The 21,110-nt window shown below is 36.5% G+C and overlaps 3 protein-coding genes across 5 annotated transcripts in view; 1 reads left to right on the forward strand and 2 right to left on the reverse strand.

Moving 5' to 3' along the window:
- Positions 1-309: 309 nt before the first annotated feature.
- LOC109191411 (WD repeat-containing protein 48) overlaps positions 310-21,110 on the reverse strand; it is a 36,396-nt gene continuing 15,595 nt past the window's right edge. For 2 of the 3 annotated variants that reach the window (XR_002055915.1, XR_002055914.1), the window contains exon 20: positions 310-355. The gene's annotated coding sequence lies outside the window, so the exon portion shown is untranslated. Of the gene's footprint in view, positions 356-15,090; positions 15,103-15,573; positions 15,581-21,110 lie in introns of those variants that run through there. The other variant, XM_019342062.1, reaches the window with a different exon arrangement.
- On the forward strand, positions 11,660-14,312 carry LOC109191414 (pentatricopeptide repeat-containing protein At2g32630). The gene is made up of 2 exons (XM_019342064.1): positions 11,660-11,728; positions 11,860-14,312. Exon 2 carries the CDS (start codon positions 12,001-12,003, stop codon positions 13,855-13,857), a length of 1,857 nt encoding a protein of 618 aa, XP_019197609.1. The 5' UTR covers positions 11,660-11,728; positions 11,860-12,000; the 3' UTR covers positions 13,858-14,312.
- LOC109191413 (acyltransferase-like protein At1g54570, chloroplastic) lies at positions 14,243-20,687 on the reverse strand. Its single transcript, XM_019342063.1, has 13 exons — positions 19,909-20,687; positions 19,657-19,708; positions 18,984-19,039; positions 18,556-18,714; positions 18,371-18,475; positions 17,987-18,093; positions 17,413-17,534; positions 16,811-16,919; positions 15,971-16,101; positions 15,431-15,803; positions 15,004-15,117; positions 14,821-14,918; positions 14,243-14,726 (listed from the first exon to the last, which is right to left on the reverse strand). Exons 1-13 carry the CDS (start codon positions 20,339-20,341, stop codon positions 14,423-14,425), a joined length of 2,163 nt encoding a protein of 720 aa, XP_019197608.1. The 5' UTR covers positions 20,342-20,687; the 3' UTR covers positions 14,243-14,422.

The following is a 21,110-nucleotide window of genomic DNA, read 5'->3' on the forward strand; positions in this document are numbered from 1 at the left end:
TGGCGTTTTGACCGTGGTCAAATCGCCAAAGTCGATGGATCCGTCAAAATTTTGGCGGATCCGTCAATAACCAAACATGCCCAAGTTAAAGAGAAATTAATTATTGTTAAAAATCAGTTCTATTTATTACGCAAACCAATTTAAACAGAAACATAGCAAGATTGTTTTACTTGTTCTATTTGTTTAATATGATAGCATGTACGTGCAGTAGAGTGGGTGGAGATAAGAAAGGAAGAGAAAGGGAACAAAATGGAGTGGGTGGAATAGTAGATGAAAACAAAAATAAAGATAGAAAAATATATAGTTCCCATTTCTACATGATGCAATTTTGACGGATTTCAATCCAAGTAACAACCTGCTAGTAGAATTCCCGAATCCTGCCTCAACTATATATGTTACATCATTAAACCATCATATCATAAGTTGCTCATGACCGTACCAACTCAAACCAATAAAACTAATAGGTAATTCCCGTAAGAAATTAAACTTTACCAAATCGAAAAAAGTCAATAAATCGCTCTCAACTTGAAATGTTGTAGTTGTTAACGCGCAACTCCCCAACCAACTTGAAAATGATTAGTGTATTTACTAGCTCGACCGAGAAGGTGTTAGCTCAAACCAATATTGATCTCTTAAAACAAGAATTGCGTTCCACACAATTTTTATTTGTGAAAACTCATAATTATTATCCGATTGTGTGCCCTAGAATAAACCCAGTAATACCCATAAAATTTATCAAAAATTTAATTCTGATCTTAATCACTTTGAGTTAAGATTTCTAACAATATATAATATATTCCATTTAAATATATAAAGTAGTTCAAATCGCATATAGTTGGTATAAGTACATAAAAATATCTTGAGCTAATCTATACTCCATTTTAATTATTCATCCCTTTTGCCAATCTTTATCAGCAAGTAATCCCTCACTTCCTATAGCTTCACAGTTACATTTTAATCTTTTCTGATTCCAATGTAAAGATTACATATGGGAGAATCCTATCTGGATATAGATATCACATAATGCTTTATACACAACATTCCAAAACAGTATACATTCCACAATTTGGGTGTCAATGTAAAAGTACACCGTACAAAACTACAAAATAGTACATTTTTCTTGAATTATACATTTATATATCATAGTTTTTGAGTATAATATACTTTTTAAATATCACATGATGCACTTTGTAAAGTTGTGTGATATATATATATATATATATATATATATATATATATATATATATATATATATATATATATGATGTTACAACTATATATATTCATCAACTTTGGATTTATTCTATATATGTATAGTGAACTACTTGAAAGAACCATATTCTATGCCACTATGCATGCTGAGCCAATGAGCATACTGCAGCCTCTAGTGAGAAGCATAAAGTAGAATTCTAAGATATATGAAACAAATGATAATAAGCAGATTCAAAGTGTAGAGGGTTTTGTGGAATCTGATTGGATAATTAGTAATTGATTATTTTTATTTACAGAAAAGTTTGCAATTACGTTGCTACATGAAGATTTGTTTTAAAGTGAAGTATATATGTTTTGCGACTCTAGTCAGCAAATAATTAAAATGAGGTAAACTTGTCTATGTTGTCTGTTGAGCATGTAGCCATTACTGTGCAATTCAACTATCAGCTTAGGCTTTTAGTTGAGATAGAGCACATGCTTCAATTTGGTATCAGAGCCAGACCAAAGGTCATGGGCTCGAATCTCACTACTACCCGATAAGCGACTACATACGGTTCACGTGTTGCTTGGAACCCACCTCACACGTGAGGGGGCGTGTCGCACAGCTGATCAGTTCCAATCAATTAAGAAGGATAATAAATAACTTTTTATAGAAAGTCAAATTTGAAATCATGTAAGCCAACTATTATATTATTACTGGAATACTTGTACATGAAGAAACTTGAATAGTAGGAACCTGGCCTGATATTTTCCTGCTTTGATTCTTGGCCTTTCTATGCAACAAGTAGACACTTGACGCACATATGCATTATGGCTACTTAAGTTTAAGAGAATAACTCATTCCAAAAAACAACTTTAATAGGTAGTGGGGATCAGAGAACTCAGATAACTCTAAGCCACAATGCTCACACACTTATCAATATATGATAGGTATTCAAGGCGTAATCCCACTGCACACAAATTGGTTAAGTTGTTGACTTGGTAATATAATCACAATATTACAAGTCCCAAATTGATTAAGTTGTTGATTTGGTAACCACAATGTTACAAGTTTAATTCCTAGCGGACTGACTACTTATTAGCTTTTTTGATTTAATTTGAGCTAGTCAGCTACTTAGCTATAGGCCGGCAACTTAAAGCCTTTTATCTCTTTGTGATTGTCAACTTACACACTTGAATAGTAACTACAAATTTTCTTCATCATTCAAAAAAGAAAAAAAAAAAAAAAAGAAGAAGAAAATAGGTATTTGATCCCAACAAACGCGTGAGTTTATCCTAATATACTTATATAATAATGGTGAAGTGCTACTCAAACTTAAATATGACTCCGTAATTTTTTGTGGAGCCAATACCATACTACATGTCTCCATGTAATAGTAATGGTTCGTTGGATTCTCGGGGGGCATTTGTAGATTAATGCATGACATGCATATATTACCACACTAGCATTGGACTTTAAAACTTTGAGGAATCCCTAGAGGAGTTGAGCCCTTGTCTCTCAATCATTATTGTGTGGACGTGGTCCACACAGCTGTGTAGATCATGATCTAAAAACACATAAAAATAATATTATTATAACTCATAAAATATATTATTCTAACTCATAAAATACATTATTTTACCTTAAAAATTTCATTATTTAAATACATAGTACATTACAAAATGTTAGATATATTAAATATAATATATTTAATATAATGTATATTAAATATAATATAATATATCTATAATATATATTAAATATAATATATCAATATATTATATTTATATATTGAGAGAGAAGAGAGAGGAATGAATAATGTTATTTGAAGGGATGATTAACAAATGAATACAAACCACATATTTATACTAAATGAAAGCTACTAATCAGGAAGCTAATGCTCCATGTACTAATGCTATAATTTAGGCCACTCTTCACATACAATGCATGACCCACACCCATTACTTTCATTATTTCCAACAAATTAACTAATTATTAATTACTTGCTTGGTTTAATAATTATAATAATAATATTATTATAACATTGCCTCCTTTAAACCAAGTTGGATATATTGGTCATTCCAATTTCCTTCTTCAATTTGAGAAATGTCTCTGTCTTCAGCGGCTTCGTAAAGATATCTGCAACTTGACATTCACTTGAACAATACTCAATGTTGATTTGCTTTTCAGCAACCAACTCTCTAATTTTGTGATACTTGATATCAATGTGTTTGCTGCGACCATGAAAGACTGGATTTTTGGACAACGATATTGCTGATTTGTTGTCACCAGAATCCGTGCATTTGACATACAAAGTGTGTTCATGAGGACATCTCACAAAACCACTTTCAACAAAATATGAGTCAATGCAACCATACCACGCCCTAGGCGCTTGCTTTAAGCCATACAAGGCTTTTCTCAACCTGTACACTTTATTTTCCTCCCCTTTCTTCAGAAATCCTGCAGGTTGCTCAACATATATTTCTTCTTCAAGAAAACCATTCAAAAAAGCAGACTTGACATCCATTTGATGCAATTTCCAATCATTTTGAGCAGCAAGAGAAATAACCATTCGAACTATATCAAGTCTACTTACAGGAGCAAAAACCTCAAAATAATCAATACCTGGTTTCTGCTTGTAACCCTTTGCTACTAACCGTGCCTTAAAACGGTCAATTTCTCCATTTGACTTGTACTTCTTCTGTAAACCCACTTCACTCCAATTGGCTTCTTTCCAGGAGGTAAATATGTTAACTCCCAGGTACCATTCTTTTCAATGGCACGGATCTCCTCATCCATCGCCTTAAGCCAATGAGTTTCTGTAGCAGCCTCCTCAAAAGTTAAAGGATCACAATCTGCAAAGAGAGCAAATTGAACAATTTCTTCATCAGACAGGTCATTATCATGACCCAAAACATAATCTTGCAAGCGAGCTGGTAAGTGGCGCTCGCGCTGAGATCGTCGAACTGACGACTCTGGCTGTGAAGGAGACTGGACATTATCTGGAATCGGTTGCTCTTCAACAATATTTTCAATAGCAGGAATAACAACTGAACTTTCATCTTTAGCTAACCAATCCCAGGCACCATATTCATCAAAAGTGACATCACGACTTATAACAACCTTTTTAGTTTCAGGATTGTATAGTTTATAAGCCTTTGAAGCGTCACTATAACCAATGAATATGCACTTCTCACCTTTATCATCCAACTTCTTTCTCAATGGATTCGGCACGTGGGCATATGCCAAACATCCAAAAACCTTGAGATATTTGATAGAGGGTTTTCTCCCACTCCAAGCTTCTTCAGGCGTCTTATCACGGACACTCTTAGTTGGACACCTATTCAACACATAGACAGCACAAGCAACAGCTTCTGCCCAAAAAGGCTTAGGCAGATCCTTAGATTTCAACATGCACCTCACCATATCCATGATTGACCTATTCTTCCTCTCAGCCACTCCGTTTTGTTGTGGAGTGTATCTAGCTGTCATTTGGTGCTGAATACCCTTTTCTTTCAGAAAATTATCACAAGCAATATATTCTGTACCTCTATCAGTTCTCAAGATTTTAACTTCATAACCACTTTGCTTTTCAACAAAAGCCTTAAATTGTTTGAAAACATCACATGCTTCAGACTTTTGCTTCAGAAAGTAAACCCATGTTTTCCTACTGAAATCATCAATGAAAGTAATAAAGTACTTACAACCTCCATATGAGGGAACCTCCAACGAACACAGGTCTGAGTGAACAATCTCCAACTGTTTTGTGGCTCTCCTTGACTTGCCCACGGGAAAGGGATCTCTATGCTTCTTCCCAATCACACAAATCTCACAGATACGATTAGGGACATTCACAACAGGTAAATCAGAAACAAGTTCCTTTCTCGCAAGATAGTTTAACCCAGAAAAATGAAAATGCCCAAACCGCATATGCCATAACCAATTATCCTCACAAACTTCAGAATTAAAGCAAGCAAGGAGAGTATGCTTAATTTTCAAAGGAAATAGTCGATTTTGGGACATATTTACCTTTGCAATCAAAACTCCTTTAGCATATGCAATGGTACAACACCTCTGAGCAATATGTATCTTATATCCTTTTTCTGACAACTGACCCATACTCAACAAATTTTGGTGTAGTTCAGGAACATAGAACACATCGGATATAAAATTGTGAGTACCATCCTTCAACTGAATAGAGATTTTACCTTTTCCCAAAATTGGCACCTTTGACTTATTGCCAAACGTTACTTCAGACCGGACTGATTCATCTAGTTCGGAAAACAATTCTTTCTTCCCACACATATGGTTACTACACCCAGTATCCAAGAACCATATGTTCTTATCTGCAGAAAAACTATCGCTGGCCAAAAGTAAAGTTTCAGAACTCTCACCAGACTTTTCAGCAATGTTTGCTTGATTTCCACGATTGTTGTCCTCATTATACCAACAATCTGCAATCTTGTGCCCATACTTGCCACAATTGTAGCAATGAAATGGAAATTTACCTTGTTTGGTATTACCTCCACCTCTTCCTTGGTTGGAGTTACCACGTCCTCCTCCTTGGTTGAAGTTACCACGACCTCTTCCACTAGAACCTCCTCTTCCTCTTCCACGACCTCTACCAGATCCTCCACCTCTTTGATTAGTGCCAGTCACATTAAGGGTGACTTGACTCTTCAAAGCATCTTCTGCTAGTGGTTCCGATTTTGACGCAATCCTGTCAATATGACTTTCTACCATACCTTTCAGCTCTGCAATTGATAAGAGCTCGGTTTTGTGTGACTCTGTTATTGAAGCCACCACATGGTCATACTTCATCGGCATAGTTCGAAGAACTTTTTCAACCACTGCACCATCTTCAATCGTATCTCCATATAGCCTCATCTTATTCACCATATCAATAAGACGAGTGAAATACGCATCTACTGTTTCTGTAGAGGTCATCTCACAATTATCGTACAACCTTCTCAACGACTGCAACTTAGACTTCTGCGCCCGATCGACTCCTTTGTGTGACACCTTTAAGATGTCCCAAGCTTGTTTTGCTGTTTGAGCACGAGCTAATTGCCCAAAAATGGAATAATGAACACCTTGGTGAATCTGACCCAAGGCCAATTTATCTCGCCGTATAGCGCCTGCATCAGCTCCTTCGGGTAGACCGGGATCAACAAAGCTCCAAAGATTTTGAGCTTGCAAATGTGTGGACATCATAATTTGCCAATAATTGTAATCGAGGTTCCCGTCCAATTTGGGACCCGACCATACAATATTGAAATTTGTGGCCATAATTCACTATGAAAAATACCTCGGGGTTGAAAGGTTGACTGGCTCTGATACCAAATGTTAGATATATTAAATATAATATATTTAATATAATGTATATTAAATATAATATAATATATCTATAATATATATTAAATATAATATATCAATATATTATATTTATATATTGAGAGAGAAGAGAGAGGAATGAATAATGTTATTTGAAGGGATGATTAACAAATGAATACAAACCACATATTTATACTAAATGAAAGCTACTAATCAGGAAGCTAATGCTCCATGTACTAATGCTATAATTTAGGCCACTCTTCACATACAATGCATGACCCACACCCATTACTTTCATTATTTCCAACAAATTAACTAATTATTAATTACTTGCTTGGTTTAATAATTATAATAATAATATTATTATAACACAAAATAATATACTTTTTATTTACGGTCTATACAACTAATAGTTATGCCATGGATCCAGGTCCACCTTGCAAGGTAGACCCGGATCAAAATACACAATTTATATACTGAATATTCACAATTTACATACTGAATATTCACAATTCAAATTGTGAACATTCAATATGTAAAGTGTGAACTTTCAATATGTAAATTGTGAACATTCAGTATATAAATTGTGTATTTTTTGACTCAAGTCCACCTTGCACGGTGGACCCAAGTCCACGGCATAATTTGCCCCATACCGCTATGTAGACCATATAATGATGACAAATTATAGCATGCACCAGGGCACACAATGCATTGTGCACCCTGACCTAAAACAACGCTGTTTTTAGGGATGGCAATAGGGCGGGGTGGGTGCGGGGGATATATCCCCCGCCCCCGCACCCGCACCCGCATTCCCAACCCACTCCCCATAGCCGCACCCGTCCCCGCTGGGATTTTGCGGGTGCGGGTAATACCCAACCCGCAACTCTAATTCTTCATATTACACTTAAATCTAATAAAAATTTTATACTACAACTCTAATTATTACATGAATTTTTTATAAGTTTGAACATATACCCGTTGAACATAAATTAATTATTACATGGATTTTTTATGGTCCTTCCGTTAAACTTGATCATCTAATGCCGTTTTCTCAAGGATAATTCAGTCCTTTCATAATTAATTTAGTAATTATTATGTTTGTCGAGTCATACCGAGATATCCCGACGTCGTTTTGGCACAACCTTCGTACCAGCTTTTGTACGCCATTTTGATTCACGAGCTGGTTTTGTACACGCTCATAGCTGGGGAAACCATTGTTTGACTATTCTGATGAGGAAATTAAGCATAATAATTAATAAATTAATTATGAAATGACTGAATTATCTTTTAGAAAACGACATTAGATGGTCAAGTTTAACGAAAGGACCATAGATGGCTAGAAACAAAAAGTAAGATGACTAAAAGTGGTTAATATAAAAGTTGAGGACTAAAAGTGACAGTGCCACCAAAGTCGGAGGACTTCCACCGGTATTTACTCAAAATTTAATAAGAGCCAATGAAGTTAATCCTTGGACCTAAAATTGTGTTGGTAGTATAAATTGTATTAAGTGTTTACTCATTATATTATTTGTGTTGTTCTTATTCAATTTTAATTAATAAAAAACTAAGAAGTTTAATTTATTATGCATTTTTAATTATAAAATATGCATAAACTTATATAATAAATGAATACTAATAACAAAATATATAAGTGCAGGTGCGGGTGCGGGTGCGGGGCGGGGATACCTCCCCGGCACCCGCCCCCATACCCGCGCGGGTATACAAAATTCTCCCCATACCCGCACCCATTACCCAAATTGTGCGGGTATTTTAAAATCCGTAGGGGCGGGGATGCGGGGAACCCATTGAGTGCGGGTAGAATTGCCATCCCTAGTCGTTTTGTATTTGTTTCTCCTTTCTGTTGTTAACTTTTAAAAAAAATAATTAAATCTTTGTTTCGTATGTACAGAATTGTATAGTAGAATACACATAAACTCCTAACATAATACACATAATCTAACATAATACATAATGCACATAAACTCTTAACATAATACACATAAACTCTTAATATAATACACAAACTCTTAACATAATATACATAAACACAAGTGTTAAAAAAAAAAAAAAACTATAACGAAATTAAACAGACAGAACGGTGTCCGTCGCATCAATTTCTCACCAACTTATAGAAACATCGTCGTTTTGTGTGCCTTGTTGAGCATATAACCATTAATGTGCAATCCAACTATGAGCTTAAACTTTTAGTTGAGATGGAGCACATGCTTCAATTTGGTATCAGAGCCAGACCAAAGGTCATGGGTCCACGTGTTGCTTGGAACCCACCGCACACGTGAGGGGGCGTGTTGTGCAAATTATGCTGTGCAACCGTGTGCACTATGTATGGTGCACACGGTTGCAAAAACGACGTCGTTTTGACTAAAAACGCGCGTTCCACTTTAAAAAAATTCAGGTTCGATTCCCGACAATATCATTTTTTTGTGTATAATTTGAATTATATATCCACAAATTCAGAACTATATATCCACAAATTCATAACTATATATCCACAGTAAATGAATAACACAAAATCCAGAATGAATGAACTAAATATCCAGAATGAATGAACTAAATATCCACACTAAATGAACTAAATATCCACAATAAATGAACTAAATATCCATAAATTCATAACTATATATCCACAAATTCATAACTATATATCCACAAATTTATAACTATATATCCACAATAATAATGTTGAGGGGAATCAAAAATGATTTTTTTTTTTTAAATGGGACGCACGTTTTTAGTCAAAACGACGTCGTTTTGCAACTGTATGCATGATGCATGGTGCACACAATTGCACAGCATAACTATTGAGCGTGTTGAAACTTTTAGTTGAGATGGAGCACATGCTTCAATTCGGATTGTGTACGACGATTGTATAATGATCGACATCAATTGCTAATTCTCCAAAAGAACAAATTGCACTTTTGGTCCTGTGAGTATTAGGGTACTGACAATTTGAGTACGTGACTTTCAAAAGTTCCAATTTAAACCTTTAACTATGCAATTTCTGACAGATTTGGTCCTCCGGGCCAAATTGCCGGTCAATTTTGGCCGGAAAAATTAAAACTATTTTTAATTATTTAATTATGAGGGCAAATTGGTCATTTTAGAGTCTTCTTCATTCACCCCTTCTTCTTCATTCTTCTTCTTCTTCGTTCTTCTTCTTCTTCTTTATCCTTGCACTGGGAGCCAAATTAATCTCCGATCCGATCCGATCCTCCTCTTGGACTCATTAGAACAACCAGACACCATAATATCATCCATTTTTCGGGGATTATGAAATCAAAGTGTAAAAAGCATCAAATCCAATAACCGGTGAGATTACCTGTTACACATCTCTCTGACTGTGAGCGTGAAGATCCTTTCGCCGCAAGATTTCAATGTGCGACGCAAGTCACCATCAGTAAATGTGCCCAGCAGATGATAATCATGATCAATAACGAGGAGGCATCCACATCCTTTGCTCGTTAATTCTACTAACTGGTCCATAATGAGATCTCCTTCATTGCAAATTGGAAGTTCTTCTTTCTTCTTCATTACATCTTTCACCTGCAAAAGAGTATCTTCTGTCAAGTCTAGTTTTTCCTTCCTATAGATACACAGAATTCTTCAATCTGTGTTCGTTTATTCATCAATTCAAGTATTCAACAGAACAAAATTCTAAATGTATTTCAATAGCAATCAAATCTATAGAATCATAAACTAACTCTTCATGTGATTAAACTTCCCTGTTAACTTTCTTCCATATAATTTAATGAACTGGATTGAAAAGATTTCATTTCTAAGGTTTATTGCAAAACTTAACCCTATATCAAATAATCAGAATTTCTAAGCACAAATATGAACAGGATTCTATCAAAGAAACCAAATCCAAACAGGCAAATCAATAGATAAGAGAATTCCGATCAAATCTTATGTTCACATTTCATAAGCGATGAAGGTTTGAGAAAAATTGTCTCACCTTGAAGATCAAGCTCTTGCCAATCCTGCCAGAGGGGTGGTTAGAGGCGTACTCGTCGCGGCTCAAATTTTTCGGGGGCCATCAACGCAATCGCCACCGTGTCTCCGAACACCATCTGGATAGCGGTGGAGGTGACGGGGGCCAAATCGAAGGGGCACAATTCTCTCTATCCACCACCGGGCTCCCAGTGCAAGGATGAAGAAGAAGAAGAACGAAGAAGAAGGGGTGGATGAAGAAGAAGACTCTAAAATGACCAATTTGTCCTCATAATTAAAAAATTAAAAATAATTTTAATTTTTCCGACCAAAATTGGCCGGCAATTTGGCCCGGAGGACCAAATCTGCCAAAAATTGCATAGTTAAAGATTTAAATTGGGAATTTTGAAAGTCACGTACTCAAATTGTCAGTACCCTAATACTCACAGGACCAAAAGTGCAATTTGTTCTTCTCCAAAATTCATACGGAGTACTTGCTTAGTTCTATTGGGCCCAGTATTTTTTGTTAAAAATCATTAGTTTGGAAGCCCAAAATTTAGATTTTGTTTGTTCTGAAATAGGCTTAGGCCCAACAACAACTCATCGAAGTAGAGCTCCGTTCCCATCTCTAATGGCAAATTATATTATGCACCGCGCGTCTTTTTTTTTAAATAAAAATTAACGCCGTTTCGCACCCTTTTACAAAAAGTAACTCTGTTATTCAGTGTCATTTTGTATATACTGCAGTTTCAGTTGAACACAACTACAGTTTCATTTCAATATAACTATAGTTTCATTCGATATTTATAGACTCAAATATGTGAAAATGTTATTTAATTTTATTTTATATACACTATAGTTTTATTAAAACACAACTACATGATCATTTTGATATAATTACAGCTTCATTGTATAATATACACTCAAATATGTGAAATGTTATTCAGTTTCAGTTTATATACACTGCAGTTTCATTTCACTATAACTACAGTATCATTTTGATATAACTGCAGTGTCGGTTTGAATATACTGTAGTGTCAGTTGGTGTTTAATACATCAAACAAACGGACTCCGTTAACTCTAACGGCGGGCCGTTTCTTTACTTAAAGAAACGGCGCCGTATATGGGCCGCGGTGCATAATCGATTATGCACCGCGGTCTAGAATATAACAACTGATCTCTAATTCTCTACTCCAACTTCTCCGGTCGTCACTTGCCTCCCCGCCACCACCCCCAACCACCGCGATCCTGGAGGTAACTCAATACTTCTACTAGCTTAACTTTTGCATTTCGATTTTTTCACAAACGACATCTTCTGTTAGAAATCTTAACTCACGACAGAGTGAATACTGAAATCTACAAGTTATTTCATTGGCTGAACTTAGAGTAATCGAGTTTTGGTCCAGAACGAAGGAGACGATCAATCGTTATGCTCTAAATTGTGGATTTGTCAGTTTTATTTGTTGATATATTCCCTTGCTGTGAGAATTGTAGCTTGAACAGCAAACGAAATTTGATTTCAGTCAATGTCTGCTCAAGCGTTTTTCAAAACTGTGAAACAAGTTTTCCCCAAGAAATCTGATGCAGAAATTGCCAGTTCCATCTCCAAAACCCTAATAAAATCTACCTGGAATGGCCTAGATATCAACCCCTCTCTAATTTCCAGTATCAATCCCCAAGTGGCCCGCATTGTTCTCTCCAACCCCCATGTCCCACACCTTTCTTGCTTAAACTTCTTCAAATTCCTCCAAAAGAACCAGTCTTTGACAGTCAGCAAACCTGATCTTCAAGCACACATAATCCTTGTTTTGCGGTTGTTTAGAGCCAGAAAGTTCAATCATGGGAAGGATATATTGAATGCTGTTGCTGCTGATGATAGTCTTAGGCGCCCGGTGTCAGAAATAGCAGATTTAGCGAGGGAGAATAATGGAAATCCAAAGATGGTTGTAAAACTGATGGATATGTTGCTTCGGGTTTATGTTGATAACATGAGGTTTAAGGAAGCTGAGGAGGTTTTTGACTATTTGAAGAATAATGAGTTTGAGATTGATGACAGATCTTGTATGGTTTACTTGCTTGCAGTTAAAAGATCTAATCAATTTCACTCCATGTTTGAGTTTTTCCAGAAGATGGTGGAGGCAAATGTGAAGATTACAGTTTATTCAATGACGATGGTGATTGATGGATTGTGTAAAAGGGGAGAAGTGGATAAAGCAAGAAAATTGATGGATGACATGCTTTGTAGAGGTGTAAAACCTAATGAATATACTTATAATACATTGTTGGATGGGTATGTGAAGAATTCAGACCTTGGGGCTGTAAAAGAAATGTTAAATGAGATGGAGAAGGAAGGAATGGAGCTCAATGCAACAAGCTACACGGTTCTAATAGAAGGTTATTCAAACTTGGGGAATTTTGAAGAGGCTGAGAAATTGTTCGAGAAAATGCAGCAGAAAAACATAGAGCCAGATGTTCATCTGTACACTTGCATGATTAGTAGTTACAGTAAGTCGGGTAATCTTAAAAAGGCGTTTTTGCTGTTCGACCAATTGGTTGAGAGAGGCCTTGTTCCTAATGCTCACACGTATGGATCTCTGATAAATGGCCTGTGCAAAAATGGGCAAATGGATGCTGTGAAAATTTTGCTTAATGAGATGCATTGCAAAGGAATCAGCATAAACCAGATCATATTTAATACAACAATGGATGGGTATTGTAAGAAAGGAATGATAGATGAAGCATGGAAACTGCTAGAAATTATGGAAAGCAAAGGACTTAAAGCTGATGCTTACGTATATAATATAATAGCCACAGGGTTGTGTAAACTGGGTCGGCAAGAGGAAGCTAAGACTTGGTTGTTTTCAATGGTGGAAAGAGGTGTGAATTCCAACGTCGTTACTTATACAACTTTGATTGATATTTATTGCAAGGAAGGAAATTTTGTTGAAGCGAAAAGGATGCTTCGCGAGATGGAAAATAAAGGGGTGAAACCCAATACCGTGACATACAATGCTCTGATAGATGGGTATTGCAAGAAAGGTCTGATGAAGGAAGCTTATAAGATTAGAGATGATATGGTAAGTAAGGGACTGAAGCCCGAAGTTTATGCGTACACCTCACTTCTTCATGGGGAATGTATATCTGGAAATGCAGATGCTGCTTTGAAACTCTTCAATGAGATGAGTGCAAAGGGTTTGGTCCCAACAGTAGTGTCTTACACAGCACTGATTTCAGGTTTGTCAAAAGAGGGCAGATCAGAAGAAGCTTTCAGATTGTACGATGAAATGATAGAGGCAGGCCTTACACCTGATGACACCGTATACTCTTCTCTTGTGGGTAGCCTTCATAGTTCTGGACAAATCTCATCTTTGAGGACCACTTGATGTTACCTTTAGCAAACCAAAAAGGAAACACTTAAACCACCTTTGTTTGCTTAAGCCTTGAGCTCTTGCATGGAGACAAAGACACCATCGTTCCTGTAACTCATGGAGGATTCAATCTGTGTCACTTCCATACTTAAACTCAAAACACAATTTGCCATATCTTGACGATTTCAACAGGCACTTATAAAAGCCTGGCACTCAACTGTTCAGCTGAACTGCAGGCTAAACACTTCATTGCATCATAGGGCCCTTATGCTTAAACAACAGGATGATTTATTAGGGGTTTTGTGCTTACATGTTGACCATCCTCATTGAGTTTTGAGTACATTTTATGAAAGAAACTATGGTGTACTAGTTTGTGCCATTAGCTGTAGTCTTCTTTTTGACGTTTATTGTAATTCTCTGCTGAGTATAGAATACCCGAGCTGTGAATGTAGGTTACTGGTTTTTGTTCATATATCTACACTGGATAGGGCGGCTTATAGTCGAGAGATGATGACATTGTCATATCATACGTCATAAAAATGTATACAGGTGCAATTATATGATGCAGCAATTTGACAAGTCAATCAAGATCAAAAGTGGGAACTTGATCAAAAGGAGCAGAGAATGCCCTATATGCAGTCCGGTCAGCAAGGCTTCTGTAAGGATCTTCCTCTCTCTTCTTAAGTAAATACGCCATACTATTTTCAACCTCTGATTTTATCCGCAAGTATAATTCACTCGCCTTTTCCCTGTCCTTCAACATTTCCCGCTTCCCCTTTGTTGATATAGGCTTTCCAAACAAGTAGTACAAGCGGCCAGGGATCTTCGGCAACAAGCCCGGGACATACAAAGTTTGGTTGGCAACCTCCCCGGTCTTATCAGCCCTGCATAAAGACAAAGATTAGGTACGTAGATCACAAGAATTATTGTAGAGAGCTTGGAGGAAACAAGAACAAGTAGTCAGCAAAGGACAACTACCTTAGTGCAATACCCATTTCCTTAGCTTGTTCATTCTCATTCCTTATCCGGTCATTTAATACAGGGATTTTCATCAGATCATCATAGTCGAGAACTAACTGCAGATATCACGAGCACATCAAAATATTAAGTTGCGGTTCACTTTACATAACATAAAGACACATAGACAGAAGAGTACCATACTTGTACAATATCATCTTCTCCAACAACACCAAATGGCACAATTGTAGCCCCAAACCTCGCTGCCATTCTTACAAATTCTGGTTGATCTGGCCATATCAACTTGTACTCTTCTCCCTGGTAGTAAAACAAAGCAAGAACTAGAACATTTTATGAAATTTTTATAGTCTTTACATCCAAATTTGCACAATGAGACATGATAATTTGTTTGCCAATATGCTAAATTGTGAATAAACTGCAATGCTAGAATCTAAGGGATAACTACTTTGAGGGGGTAAGTATCATTTACAGACCTGCAGATGAGCAGTTCTTCTTTTCCATCATGAATACCAAACTATATTAAGAAATGAACATTTGAACAGACTAGAAATGTATATAACTGTAATAGGTTTCCCATAATGCAGAGAAGAACAAGAGGGAGAAAATTCACCTTTCGATGTAAGGCCTCACGAGCACCCCCGGGATAAAGAAGCACATGCGATTTAGTTTGGAGCAACTTAAAGAGGTTGCTAGGCGAGACAGGTAGTCCCCCGAATAGTCTTATCAAATCCACGAACGAGTCTTCGTTAGCACTTCCGCCCTCAACTAGCTGAGAAAATAGTGTAGGATGTGCAATACCGCGAACTAATATCTTTTTCACCCTCAAAAACTCCTCAATTAAGGGCACGAGTTCTAACCCCATAAGCATATGATAACCAACTAACAACACTGGGCCTTCGTCAGGAACCCCTGCTATCCCTCTTACAATTCTCCCATCTTCCATTGTGGAGAACATCACCGGACCAGTAAAATTGCGGTAATTCCTAAAATTGAAATTATATGAAACATTACTTAGACCCCATAGAATTAAGTATAAAACACAACATTTACCAAATCCCTAGCATCAAATCATATAAACTAAAAAGGAAATGGAAAACCGGTAAAACAGCAAGCAGAATTATTCTGAAAGAATGACAGCATGGTTGCTTACTTATTGTTATCAATTGCTTTCTTGCATTCTGACCCACTAGGTGGCAGAAAATCCAAGACAAAGTCGTGCTTCTTTGAACGACGATATTTGCCTGTACGTTTTATGATACTTAATAGATTGACATTATCTTCCTGCACAAGTTGAAATGGCAACAAAGTGGGTATTAAAATTTGTTCACCCTCTGAGATTCACATAAAGAGTTATGAATGCTAATAGCATAAAATTATAGACTCTAAATATAATGACTATGATAAGGCTTGGATTTCTCAAGAGACTTTGAATTGATGATAATCCATCCAAGCAACGGATTCTTTTGGGGTGTGTTAAGAGTCCCATATTGAAAAATAAGAGAGAAGCATATGTGCTTATAAGGCCATGTGTTAGACTAAAAGTAATTGATTGGATTCAAGCTTTTAGTATGGTTTGGTCTGTGTGCACAGCCCAATTGAGTAAACTCAACTCAATCTTAGATTCTAACATGATATCAGAGCTGCCACAAAGTTCTGTTTTTGAGGAGCGTCTAATCCCAAGCTTATTCGGTCCACTTTTGAGGGTCCAATCCAATTGAAAGTGGTTTACCAGTTAGATTCAGAATGGCAACCATGGGTTTTAGAGTGGTTTGGCCTATGTGCATTATAGCCTGCCTAGTCGAGTGACCTCAACCCAATCTTAGATTCTAACATAGGGGAACTAAAACAAGGCTATCATTATCAAATCTAGAGAGCATAAACATAACTTAGGGATAATAAGTGTTATAGTAGGACATGGGAAAAGGAAACAAAATAATCACGCTAGAAGCACCATAATATTCAGAAAGACATTAAATATAGTGTCACCTACCAACAAAATGGTATGTCCATTGTTCTTAAAATATCGTACTTTGCAGTTTCTTAATGTCCTTGCTAGCCTCCCGCCTTCATTTTCACTTGGAAGCATGCCGTCTTTTCCACTGCAATTGAATCACATTTTCAGCATATTTTACAATGAAATACTCCATAGTTGTTAGAACAGCATAATCTATGCCTCATATATTCAAAGGATATTGGCAACAGACAGTGTATGTCTTACATTTGAAGATCAACAAGGCTCAATGTCGAAAAGTATAACATAGTATATTATTTTTCAGCACGTACAGATTATAATCGAACGCCTATCTGCAGAATATGGTTTCAAACACGTACCGAGATGCAAAGGTTAATGTGCTTGTTATCTGTTTAACCACTTTCTTATAAAGAGAAATTATGCAGTTTATATATAGAATGGTTGGTGAATGGTGGCAGACATGTTAAAAGCTTAACGGCATGGAATGAATATGGAAATCTTTAAAACTAAACAAGATAGGGTAAGTAAAGGCTGCACAACATGGTGGCAGACATGAATTTAGTTTTAAAAAAATCAAATGAATATAGACAACCTTAAACAAAACAACATAGATGCCAGACCTTGCAAGCACAAGCACTTCTGCTGTGACAGCATGTAGACGAGAATTGGCATATGCAGATCCATGTTTAAGCAGCTTCAGCTTCCACATAAGAGTTTCTTTCGGTATGATATCAGCCAAGCCCTAAAAAACGAGAAAAAACAGACACCCCTTATTTGTGCATCATCTTAAGCAGTAAGCGGTCTACATAGCAGCCGTGCACCCTTGTCCCTTAAGAGAGGTCGGGAGTTCGAACTGGAAAAAACCAATTTTGGCCAGCACTTTGCCCCTTAATTGGGCCGGCCCGGTGCGAACGGGAATTAGTCTGAGTATGGTACGGGCTTAAAGGTGCCTCCTATAGTTAGGGCTTGCTCAGGACACCTCGTGGTCTGACCAAAAAAAAAAACGGTCTACATAGCACTTCTCCAGATAATTTCACAAATGTTCAACAGAGAGAAAGAACGAAGAATAAAGGTTAAAACATATACTTCAACAAAATATATTAAAAGCATATAATTTGAATAAACACTTCTCATGGAAATGGAAATGGAAAACTAAGACGCAGAAAATGTGTACAAACTGCAAGCATGACTCACAGAAAGAAGGGGCAGTAAAGCGGTAAGGTTGCTCGACAGTTGTTCAAGAACTACGGTAGGAGGAAGTTCAGTATCGATGCCAACCATTGCCATTTTCATCGGTTCACCTAATGCAACCAAAACACGCAGCTTAAAGATGGACAAAAAGAAAGAAAATCACTACAAAACCTCATTGAATAACATAAACATCATATATTGGCAACTCTTTGAGCAAAAACCAACCAGTTCATTTTGATCGGGCCAGTTTCAACACCGACCACTATAATGCCCCCAATTTTATTTTATATTTTTAACACTGTAAAAACCAACCATCATGAGCTATAACTTTGAATAGGAAGCTGTGGTTTGGAAAAACCAAAATATGCAAAAGACGAGAAAACATACCCATAACTGAGCTCAGAAGATAAGGGATTGTAAACTGGAGTTCACCAGGCAAAGCTTCTAGGAAAGGAAACAAGGGTTGCAGCTGTGATCGGCCAAATGAAGTCGCTAAAAATAATAGTAGAAAACATCAGAACATAATAAGATTTGGTTTGTACTATAATTACCAAAACTAAGTTTATTGTAACCTGGATTAGCTAATATCACGACAAGATCAATCTTAGGATTACGAGCAGCAACAGCAAGAGCTAAGCATCCTCCAAATGATTCTCCTAGGAGATAAATTGGCTTGTTTGGAGACGAAGCATGCTTCATCCTCACAGTTTGTTCGACAAGTTTTATCAACCCTAAAAAACCAAAGTAATAGAACCCGCATTACAATTTCTACACTTACAGCTGAACATGAAATGTATTAACCTCTTCAGATTACTATGCTCTGAAAGATTTTGATGATTTAGGATTTAGCGAGGTTATTTCAGTGACTGCCGGGAGGGGCGAGACAGTTTTAAGATCATTATTGTTTTAGAAGGCTCAGCTTTGTCTAAGCTAAATCTACCACTAAAAAATAAAATAATCCTACAGAACGCACTACTCAATGAAAGAAAAGTATCAAGACCTTCAAATGGAGTTCGATCACGCACAGGAATATGAAAGCACCAGAGTTCAAAAACTCTGCAACAGAGAATTTTACGATTTAAATCAGTCAAGCATAAGCAAAATAAGTTCAATTTGTCAAAGGAAAACAAAATTCAATTCTGAGAAAAGAGAAAATATGACATATATATTGTGGGTAGAAGACCATAACTTTCTAATTTGATCTTCTGTTTATGTGAACATGTATAATATCCATGTTATCGATAAGTAATATTAAATATAAGACATCTGTAAAATAGTAGAAAAACAGAAGTCATAGAGAGTTTCAAAAGAAACTTTCACAACCAAACGTCCCATTTGTGAAGAGACTACAAACTTAGGTTCATTCTGCTTATCGACAAAAATAGCATTTATTCATTAACGTGAAATCAACATTAGTAGTTCTCTGTCTTCCATTTCAAATAAGACATTGTGACATAGTGTAATAGAACCAAAAATCCACAATATGAGTTCCAAAATTAAGAGATAATGGTTAACCCAAGTAAACTAATAAGACTAGTCTAATTAGAACTAGAAGCAGTTCAGTTTCTCCTAGTGCTAGACTAACTGCAACTACTATATCATCGAGAGCATATCATTACTGACACAGAGACACGGAGATATATAATTTCATAAAAAAAATGTCAGAAACATACTTCCCAAGTGCCTTATGGTGCAATGTGAGACCTAATCCTGTTCCATCGGCTCCTGCAAAAATAGAATGAAAATTTAGGATGCTAACAAAACTACAGTATATACTAAACCTAGAACAGTCAACTTGAAAACTTGTGTAACCCATGGGGATTTTGAGCATAACAATTGCACCATAAAACAGTAGACTGAAGAGAACAAATATTGTATAAAAATGTAAGTTTTTGTTTGGTACATGTTTCAGTCTAAAGTCTTACCAGGTAAGAAGAACAGAGCAGGTGAGTCTTTTAAATGAGGAGCACAAGAGACTGGTGCAAACCACCTTGGAGGTCCACCATCAGGCTCAATAATCTCTTTGGCTAATTCAAGATAATCCTTCACAGTTTGAGTCCCATATCCATCATCCCAGTAAACCTCCAACTTTTCTTGACCACAATCCTTCTTCTTCTTCTCCTCCCTAACACTAACACCTGACCTCAAATACCCATTTCCCACATCAATTGAAGCCCTACCACTTCTCCCCTTCTCCCCCACAGGTGAAACACCATTTACTCCAACAGAATCAGACAACAAATCTGCTGAATCCCCCCGGCTCGCTATACACTGAATACTAGTTCTAGGTTGCAGCTTAGACTCCAAATTCAAAGAAAAACAAGGTGATATCTTGAAGCTCTGCACAACTAAAGCCATGATTTTTGAAAACCAATCTTTTCAAACTGAAGATAAAATGGGAGAGGATGAACTCTCAAGAATGAAATCATGAATATGCCAAAATTGAAGCAAGCTCTCAACCAGAGCCTTTCGAAAATGTGATTTTCTGTCTGAACTAAATTAGAAAGTCAGGGCTGCCCAGCACATGGAACTTTTTTCTCAAGTGTTTTAAACCACAAAAAGAAAGGTGAAAGTGAAATCCCAGAATTTTGTGATACCTCAAAGTTTAAAGATTTATAGGAATATGAACAAGCAAGAAACAGACTGTGTTTGTGTGTGGATTCAAAACTTACAACAATCACAGGCAAACTTGGGATTGCGCGAGAGTTATGTTGAAATACTAAAGTTGTGTCTGTACAAATATAACTGTTAGGGGGCGTTTGGTTCAGGTTATATAACATAACTAAGGGAATGTGACATTTCAAAGCTCACATTCCTATGTTTGGTTCACATTATCTCAGGGAATCTAACATTCCCCAGGAATGTCACATTCCCTCCACATAGGATTTTGAAGGGAATGTGATTCCCTTCAATTTCTAAGGTTATGTAAGATAACCTTGGTTATGTTAGTTTATTACACACACACACACACACATATATATATATATATATAATTATTTTTGTAACAAGCTTGGTGCATATGATATACATGCTCCAGCTTGAGGGGGAGTGTTGAAACACAAAAGTTGTGTCTGTAGAAATATAACTGTTAAAGTTATGTAGGGTTGTGTCTGTAGGATTGTGTCTC

This window comes from Ipomoea nil, unplaced genomic scaffold, assembly GCF_001879475.1.
Source record: "Ipomoea nil cultivar Tokyo-kokei standard unplaced genomic scaffold, Asagao_1.1 scaffold1622, whole genome shotgun sequence".
Taxonomy (NCBI): Eukaryota; Viridiplantae; Streptophyta; class Magnoliopsida; order Solanales; family Convolvulaceae; genus Ipomoea; species Ipomoea nil.